This window comes from Salvelinus sp. IW2-2015, unplaced genomic scaffold (assembly GCF_002910315.2).
Source record: "Salvelinus sp. IW2-2015 unplaced genomic scaffold, ASM291031v2 Un_scaffold5485, whole genome shotgun sequence".
NCBI lineage: Eukaryota > Metazoa > Chordata > Actinopteri > Salmoniformes > Salmonidae > Salvelinus > Salvelinus sp. IW2-2015.
In genome coordinates, this window is record NW_019946750.1 from 57,777 (window position 1) to 67,473 (window position 9,697).

The window sequence follows — 9,697 nt, forward strand, 5'->3', positions numbered from 1 at the left end:
GCTTCTGTATTACAAAGAAGCTCGTTCAGCAAGCATAAAGAAGTCGCTGATAACAGAACTTCTTACAGACGAGCTATAAAGCCGCGAACCATTAAAGGAGGCAAACCTGTCTCGTCGAGAGAGACTAGCTTGGTCCCACCAGCAAGTAGAGTCCTCTCCTCCCATCCTGGCCCTGGCAGCACAATGAGACGTGCATCACGTATGCCCGGAAGAGTAGGAAGAGTCACAATCTGCCTGTTTATTTAACACTCTGTACATCTGAAGTTTCAAACTGGGGTAGGAGAAGGGAATCAGGGGAAGTCAGGACACCAATTATGGTTCTGGAATATGGAAACAAACCCAGGATGCTAGAACACCTCAGGATTCTATAACACTCTATCAGATTCCTAGATCCACCTCTCAGGATTCTAGATCACTCTCAGAGATTCTAGATCACTCCTCAGCAGATCCTAGATCACTCTCAGGATCCTCTAGAACACTTCTCAAAGATTCTCAGGATCGAACCTCCATCAGGATCTAGATCACTTCAGGAATTCTTCTCCAGAATCACTTCAGGATTCTAAGCAATCACTTTCAGATGCTAGAAGTGATGGAGGACAGGAACACATAGACGTAGAAACCATAGAGATTGAATGAGACACACATTATATCTCTATGAGAATAGAACCCTCCAGACTGACTAAAGTGAATAACTGTAGAGAGAGAAAGAGAGGAGAGGACGAGAAGAGTCCTCTCCTCCAATCCTGTTCCCGGCAAGCACAAATAAACATGACATCCTCGCGCCCTGAGGTCACCAGTGAAGGACAAACATTCTCCGTCCGTCTGAAATCAGCTGGATTGAAAGTTGAGTCGGCTTAGAATGTCAGGTTCCTGAAACACGGCAATAGCCCAAGGCTGGATGGAATACTCCCAGGATTCTAGATCATTCCCAAGGATTCTTAAAGGTGACGGAAGGAACTGTAGAAATACAATCAGAGCACCCTGATCTCTATGGAAGATCTCTACTGAAAGCCTCCCAGAACTAAAAGGTCAGTAATCCACTGTGAAACCTTGGCCGGTCCCTCAGACAGTGCTCTGTGCGAGTCACGTCATTGGGTAACTGGAGAAGAGAGAGAGAGGTGAGTATTCAGTGCTACCTCTGATTTGAAAATAGCAGCCTCTGAGCTAAATGTCTTCATTCCCATGTTCCGTCTCAGATGATAAAGGGTGGGTGGAGGGAGCAGGTCCGTGTGAGAACCACCATACATTATGGTACATGACTCCAGTCCTGCTCTGCCAATCTGTGGAGACGAGAACAACTCAAGGGAGTCCAGCTGACACATTTCATGAGGCGGCACACTCAGCTGCCTGCTGGCCATAATGTTGAGGGAGATTTATTCTCTAACACGCCATAAGGACAGAAAGCCCTCGCCGTGGGGAGAGGAGAAAGAGGAGAGATATATGAGAGAGGGGGAGAGGAGAGAGAGGACAGAGACAGGAGAGAGACAGGGGGAGAGGAGAGGGAGGAGATATGGTAGCAGGGAGAGAGAAGAGATGGTAGAGGAGAGAGAAGAGATAGGGGAGGAGAGATATGAGAGGAGAGGAGGAGGAGCAGGAAGAGGAGAGGCAGAAGAGAGAGAGAGAGAGAAGAGAGCAAGCAGGAGAGGAGAGGAGAAAAGAAGAGGGAGAAAAGGAAGAGAGGAGAAAAGCAGAAGAGAGGAGAAATGAGAGAAGAGAAGAGAGGAGAAGAGAGGAAAGGAGAAGATAGGAGAAAGTTGATCAGGAGAGAACGACTGCCCCCTCTCATTGAAGCCAYGGAGGTTAAAGGCCGACCGCAAATCAAATCAAAGACCGACCGCAAATCAAATCAAATGCAGTACTACAGGAAACAGGAAACAGGAAACAGGCTCCCGTTATAGTGAATGGAACAATGTCAATATTTTTGTGTAAATAAAACATTGTTTAGAAGACAACCATGGTACAAATATTTGCCTTTAATATACCAGATGTCCTTGAACCGATTATTTTTAAATGATATTTGTTTAATATTCCTCCGTGTGAGTCGCCGGGTCCAGGCGTCTGCTAAACGACTCAAATCTTATTTTTGATCCATATGTTACATTTATGTTACATTAGAGTCTCCTTACTCTCATATTTGCAAATGCTCAACATATTCTCATTTCCTATTACGCAGAATTGCTTTGTGTACGTAGAGAAATAATAACCATTAAAAAAACAAATGATGGAAATAGACATATTTTACAACCCTCCCCCGCCGGCTCGATGTTTTTTAACAGGAAGTGTATCCTGTGTGAAACAAAGAACCTATGAGGAACCTTTAATCACAGCCCTTTGAAGACGGATGGATGCAATTAAGACGGACCATAAAGCCGAACCCTCTGTTTCATTATGTTAAACACGAGGTGCTCTGCTTCATGAGAAAACCATAACCTGGTTGCTTAGACTCTTCCTCTGTTATGCAGTAGTGAGATAGATTGTCGTGGTGTTTTTGTGAGATGGTGGTAGGCCTGACCCCACCCTCCCCCCGGGAGTGTGTGTGTGTGTGTGTGTGTGTGTGTGTGTGTGTGACTGACTGCAAGGTTTTTTGACAACCTGAGACAGTCACTAATGTTGCAGTGATGGCAGTAGCATCACAGGCTGGGATTTTTCCTGGCTCCCAGGGTGGAGAGAGAGCAGAGAGAGAGAGAGCAGAGCAGAGCAAAGAGAGAGAGAGAGAGAGAGAGCAGAGCGGAGAGAGAGAGAGAGCAACGAGGGGGCGGCTAGGGGGGGGGGGGAAAAGAAATGAAGAAGAGCAGAGAGAGCAGCAAGAGAGAGCTAGAAGAAGCAGAGAGAGAGAGAGAGAGAGCAGAGAGAGAGAGAGCACAAAGAGAGAGAGAGAGGAAGAGAGAGAGAGAGCAGAAGAGAGAAGAAAGAGAGAGAGAGAGAGGAGAGAGAGAGCAAGACAGGAAGAGGCAGAGCCAAGGAGATCAAGACAGAGAGAGAGAAGACAGAGAGACGAGCAGAAGAGAGACTGAGAGAGAGAGAGAGAGAGAGAGAGAGACGGAGACGAGAGAGAGAGAGAGAGAGAGAGAGAGAGAGAGAGAGAGAGAGAGAGAGCAGAGAGAAGAGAGAAAGAAGAGAGCAGAGCAGAGAGAGACGAGAGAGAGAAGAGCAGAAAGAAAGAAGCAGAGAGCAGAGAGAAAGGAGAAAGAAAAGACGAGGCAGAGAAGAGAGAGAAAAGAGCAGAGAGAGAGAGAGAGAGAAGAAGAGAGAGAGGAGAAGAAAAGAGGCAAGAAAGCAAGAGCAGAGGAAGGTGTGACAAGCAGTACATGAATACAGCCACCTCCCCTTCTATAACTTCCTTCTTAGATTGAGCGTATTGTGTGGTTGTGTGTGTGATGTGTGTGTGTGTGTGTAGTGTGTGTGTGTGTTGTGTGTGTGTGTGTGTGTGTGTGTCGCGTGTTGTACTGTGTTGTATGTTGATGTGTGTGTGTGTTGATCAGCCAGCCCCTCACCCCGTTCATTGCCTTCATTAGAGAGTCTAACACATTCTGACACATTCACACTCAGAAAGGCGACCAAGAAGAGCAAAGAACTTTATACCAGACAGAAAACTTGGAACAGGTGAGGAAGTGTTTTTTCACTGTATTCTCGAATCCTTTTTCTAGGTTTGCTCTGTATCTCTAGGCGACTTCATAATCTGAGAGTGCGTGTGGCTTGTGTGTGTACAATCATTTATATATATTATATTATTAAAAAAAAAAAGCAAATAAGTCTCAACAAAGGATTTGGGTAAAGATAATCCTTTTTCCTCACGTGTGAAACAGCCTCATTCATTGTCATGAATACCTAGGATAGATAAGTAAATCCTCTCTCACCCCCCCCCCCCCCTTAAAAGATTTAGATGCACTAATTGTAAAGTGGCTGTTCAACGATGTCATAAGGTGAAATGCACAAATTTGTAAGTCGCTTGATAAGAGCAGGCGTCTGCTAAATGATTAAATGTAATGAATGTTCAATACCTCCACCTAGTGGCCATTGCCTCCAGAGCCGCCATCAGACGACTATGCAGCGTCTATCTATCCACACAGGCATTATAATGTTCAAATATAACCGGGAGACTATTCTGTAACATGTAACAAAGTTACGGTTGCTTGTCGTGTTAATTTCAGTTACATTTACATTTTAAATAGCCCTGAAAGGATACAAATACAATGTTTACAAACCGTCTCCTTCCAGACTGATCTGAAATTCATTTGAGTTTCTAGCAGTGTTGTGTTAAGGTTCAGGATAAAACACTATCTAACAACGTAACGACTGACCTGTGAAAACACAGAGGAAATAGACTGTATATTCTGACAGAGTTCAGATGTTGGTTTTATAATAATRCCTCTCACAACATTGTAATCAGAACGATCTCCTACAAAGCATTTACGTCGACATAACTGTTATTTATTTATTTATTAAATTTCTGTATAAAAAAATCTAAGTTCTGTTGTTTTCTTCCCTTTCAGCCCTCCCTTCTGCCAATGGTAATATTTGGACTGAGATGTTTCAGCTTTGGGAAACGCAGCAGGAGTTGGAGCAGGGACCATGGAAGCAGGTCGATTTAAGGAGATCTCTGGTTATAAATCACATGAGAACAGACCAACTCTGAGGCTGCATCCCAAGGAAGCCGATTCCAAACATAGTATATTTATTTTGACCAGAGCCCTATGTAGAGTACTATGTAGAGTCCTATGTAGAGTCCTACGTAGAGCCCTATGTAGAGCCATATGTAGAGTCCTATGAAAGCCTTATGTAGAGCTCTATGTAGTCCTATGTAGAGCCCTATGTACAGCCATATGTAGAGCCATATGAAAGCCCTATGTATAGTCCTATGTAGAGTCCTATGTAGAGCTCTATGTAGAGTCCTATGTAGCGTCCTATGAGAGTCCTATGTAGAGCCCTATGTAGAGCCCTATGTAGAGCCCTATGTAGAGTCCTATGTAGAGCCCTATGTAGAGTCCTATTTAGAGTCCTATTTAGAGCCCTAGGTAGAGCCCTATGTAGAGGCTCATATAGAGACCTATGGGCCCTGGTCAAAAGTAGTGCACTATACAGTGCCACTAGGGCCAGAACTAGGGCGGCAGGTAGAGCCTAGTGGTTAGAGCGTTGGACTAGTAAACGAAGGGTTGCTAGATTGAATCCCCGAGCTGACAAGGTACAAATCTGTCATTCTGCCCCTGAACAAGGCAGTTAACCCACTGTTCCTAGGCCGTCATTGAAAATAAGAATTTGTTCTTAACTGACTTGCCTAGTTAAATAAAAGGTTAAATAAAAATGTAAAAAACCAGGCAGACAGAATCTCTAGGTTCATGAACAGGTACAGGTAAAGGTGAAGGGGCAGACAGACTCTCTGGGTTCAGTAGTAACAGGGGACGCAGACAGAAGCTCTCTGGGCTCAGGTAACAGGGAAAGGCAGACAGACTCTCTCTGGGTTCACGGTAACAGGGTAACAGGCGGAAGCAGACACGCACTCTCTGGTTCAGGGTAACAGGAGAAGGAGATCAGACTTCTCGGGTGTTCAGGAACAGGGGTAACGAGGTGGAAAGGCAGACAGACTCTCTGGGTTCATGGTAACAGGGGAAGCAGACAGACTCTCTGGGGTTCAGGTAACAGGGTAACGAGGAAGGCAGACAGACTCTCTGGGTTCAGCAGGAAGGCAGACAGACTCTCTGGGTTCAGGGAAGGCAGGACAGACTCTCTGTTAGTAACAGGGTAACGGGAAGGCAGACAGACTCTCTGGTTAGGTAACATGGGGAAGCAGACAGACTCTCTGGTTCAGGTAACAGGGGAAGGCAGACAGACTCTCTGGTTCAGTAACATGGTAACAGGGAAGGCAGACAGACTCTCTGGTTTCAGGTAACAGGGGAAGGCAGACAGACTCTCTGGTTGGTACAGGGGAAGGACAGAAGCAACTCTCTGGGTTCAGGTAACAGGGTAACAAGGGAAGGCAAGACAGACTCTCTGGGTTCAAAGGTAACAGGGGAAGGGCAGACAGACTCTCTGGGTTCAGGTAACAGGGGAAGGCAGACAGACTCTCTGGGTTCAGGGTAACAGGGAAGGCAGACAGACTCTCTGGGTTCAGGTAACAGGGTAAAGAGGGGAAGGCATGACAGAACTCTCTGGGTTCAGGGGAAGGCAAGACAGACTCTCTGGGTTCAGGTAACAGGGTAACAGGGAAGGCAGACAGACTCTCTGGTTCAGGTAACAGGTAAAGCAGGAAGGCAGACAGAACTTCTGGTCAGGGAAGGCAGACGACTCTCTGGGTTCAGGGGAGGAACAGATTTGGGTTCAGGTAAGGGAACCACTGGGGATTTTCACCCTTCAAAGATGTGATCCACCAAACTGTTGCCAAGGGAGACATGGATGGGCAGTCTATACTAGAGAGGTGGATGTTGTGTTGCCATGGTATCACCATGTTGAAGACAGATGCACATTCCACTTCCCAGAATACACATGTCCTTTTCTGAGTGAACACTTCCTTCTTCCTCTCTTACCTTCAACCTAGAGACCGGCTGTTCTCCTGAGTTGAGGATGGCTGTTCTCTGTTCTCCTGAGTTGAGGGCAACTGTTCTCTGTTCTCCTGAGTTGAGGCTGGCTGTTCTCCACCTGAGTTGAGGCTGGCTGTTCTCCTGAGTTGAGGATGGCTGTCTCTGTTCTCCTGGTTGAGGCTGGCTGTTCTCTTCTCCTGGTTGAGGCTGGCTGTTCTCCTGAGTTGAGGCTGGCTGTTCTCTGTTCTCCTGAGTTGAGGCTGTTTGTTCTCTGTTCTCCTGGTTGAGGCTGGCTGTCTCTGTTTTGAGTTGGGCTGGCTGTTCTCCTGAGTTGAGGCTGACTGTTCTCTGTTCTCCTGAGTGGCTGGCCTTTTCTCCTGGGTTGAGGCTGCTGTTCTCTGTTCCCTGGTTGAGGCTGCTGTTCTCCTGGTTAGGCTGGCTGTTCTGTTCTCCTGGTTGAGGCTGACTGTCTCCTGGGTTGAGCTGGCTGTCTCCTGAGTTGAGCTGGCTGTTCTCTGTTCTTCCTGTTGAGGCTGACTGTTCTCCTGGGTTGAGGCTGCTGTTCTCTGGGTTGAGGCTGGCTGTTCTCTGTACTCCTGAGTTGAGGCTGACTGTTCTCCTGGTTGTGCTGGGCTGTTCTCCTGGGTTGAGGCTGACTGTTCCCTCGGTTGAGGCTGGGACTGTTCTCCTGGTTGAGGCTGCTGTTCCCTGGGTTGAGGCTGACTTTCTCCTGGTTGAGGCTGGCTGTTCTCCTGGGTTGAGGCTGGCTGTTCTCTGGTCTCCTGGCGTTTGGCTGACTGTTTCTCCTGGGTTGAGGCTTTTTCTGTTTCTCCTGGGTTGAGGCTGACTGTTCTCCTGGTTGAGGCTGGACTGTTCTCCTGGGTTGAGGCTGACTGTTCTCCTGAGTTGAGGCTGACTGTTCTCCTGAGTTGAGGCTGACTGTTCTCCTGAGTTGAGGCTGACTGTTTCTCCTGAGTTGAGGCTGACTGTTCTCCTGGGTTGAGGCTGACTGTTCTCGCTGAGTTGAGGCTGACTGTTCTCCTGGGTTGAGGCTGACTGTTTCCTGGGTTGAGGCTGACTGTTCTCCAGGTTGAGGCTGGTGGTACTCCTGGGTTGAGGCTGGCTGTGTCTCCTGGTTGAGGCTGGCTGTTCTCCTGGGTTGGGGCTGGCTGTTTTCTGTTCTCCTGAGTTGAGGCTGCTGTTCTCTGTTCTCTGATGAGGCTGGCTGTTCTCGTTCTCCTGAGTTGAGGCTGGCTGTTCTCTGTTCTCCCTGATTTGAGGCTGGCTTGTTCTCTGTTCTCCTGATTGAGGCTGGCTGTTCTCCTATGAGGTGTTCTGATTGAGGCTGGGCTTGTCTCTGAGTGAGGCTGGCTGTTCTCTGTTCTCCTGAGTTGAGGCTGGCTGTTCTCTGTTTCTCCTGAGTTGAGGCTGGCTGTTCTCCTGAGTTGAGGGCTGGCTGTTCTCTGTTCTCTGAGTTGAGGCTGACTTTCTCCTGGGTTGAGGCTGGCGTTCTCCTGGAGTTGAGGCTGGCTGTTCTCTGTTTCTCCTGAGTTGAGGCTGACTGTTCTCCTGGTTAGGCTGGCTGTTCTCCGGTTGAGGCTTTGACTGTTCTCCTGATTGAGGCTGCGTTCTCCTGGTGAGGCTGACTGTTCTTCCTGAGTTGAGGCTGACTGTTCTCCTGGGTGGAGCTGGCTGTTCTCCTGGTTAGGCTGGCTGATTCTCTGTTCTCCTGGTTGAGGCTGAACTGTTCTTCCTGAGTTGAGGCTTGACTGTTTCTCCTGAGTGAGGCTGACTTTCTCCTGAGTTGAGGCTGACTGTTCTCCTGGTTGAGGCTGACTTGTTCTCCTGAGTTGAGGCTGACTGTTCTCCTGGTTGAGGTGATGTTTTCCTGGGTTGAGGTGACTGTTCTCCTGGGTTGAGGCTGGTTGTACTCCTGGGTTGAGGCTGGCTGTTCTCCTGGGTTGAGGCTGACTGTTCTCCTGGGTTGAGGCTGACTGTTCTCCTGAGTGTGAGGCTGACTGTTCTCCTGGGTTGAGCTGACTGTTTCCTCGGTTGAGGCTGACTGTTCTCCTGGGTTGAGGCTGGTTTGTACTCCTGGTGAGGCTGGCTGTTCTGCGCGTGGCGTTGAGCGGTGTTTTGGGCTGGCCACTGTTCTGACCTGGCTAGAGCTGACTGTTTCTCCTAGGCTTGAGGCCTGGGTTGAGCTGGCCATTCTCTATGTTTTTCCCTGGCGTTCCGATTGAGGGTGTAGATCCAACGTCATACGTGTATCTTACTAAGACTTCTGGAGAGGACAAACTAAACCCCTGACTCCACAGAAATCCTGTTGGTGCCATAGATTAGTCCCCTTTAAACCATAGAACTAGAATCTATTTTTTTTTTAAAGGCTGAACGCCTCTAACCCGTGGCAATTGACTTTAATGGGGAGGCCCATTCTATATATCCCATTTCTATCCCTAAAACTACGTTCCACTGCAACCGATGAGGTAGCTCCAATCGTTTGATTTGGTGTTATCATCAAGAGCACAGAAGAAGCTTGTGTGCATTAAAGACAATACACCAAGTATATATTTAATTATTATCTCAGTAGAAATGACAAACCTCTTGTGACTGTTGGTCCCAAACTAGTAACTAATATACAGTTATGATGCTGTCTCAGAGACAGACATTTTTATTTCTGTAGAGGACTCTCTCTCCTCTCACCAACACACACACAACACACACACACACACACACACCACACACACCACACACACACACACACACACACACACACAACACAACACACACACACAACCTCTTCAGGATATCAAAACACAGCTAGAGATGTCCGTTGACAGATTCACACTCCAACGAGAGAGGAAACAATTTCACTCTGTGTTTATTCAGGTTGGAAAGTGAAGGTTCACAGTTGACCCCAGGGAAGTGTTCTCMAATGGTACACTATTCMCTATCTAGTGCACTACTTTAGACCAGGACCCATAGGGCTCTAGTTAAAAGTAGTGCACTATATAGGGAATAKGAGGSCRTTTGGGACGGGTGTCAACGTCCCATACAGATGTATATCCTCTCTCAGTGGGTACGGCTCGGGAATGTGCAGTGTGGCCACATTATACCGTCTTACAGTATGCCCTGGGAACACATCAGTCACTCACAGACATGTTGTGCTATCCTCTATGGTA

General features: G+C 47.6%; 1 protein-coding gene across 1 annotated transcript in view; it reads right to left on the reverse strand.

The window, feature by feature from the left end:
- Positions 1 to 8,727, reverse strand: part of LOC139026692 (micronuclear linker histone polyprotein-like) — a 12,201-nt gene extending 3,474 nt beyond the window's left edge. The window contains exons 1-3 of the mRNA XM_070442006.1: positions 8,122 to 8,727; positions 7,128 to 8,007; positions 6,522 to 7,039 (exon numbers count right to left, since the gene is read on the reverse strand). Of these exons, the coding sequence (XP_070298107.1) occupies positions 6,522 to 7,039; positions 7,128 to 8,007; positions 8,122 to 8,727 (2,004 nt within the window). The remainder of the gene's footprint in view (positions 1 to 6,521; positions 7,040 to 7,127; positions 8,008 to 8,121) is intronic.
- Positions 8,728 to 9,697: the final 970 nt, after the last annotated feature.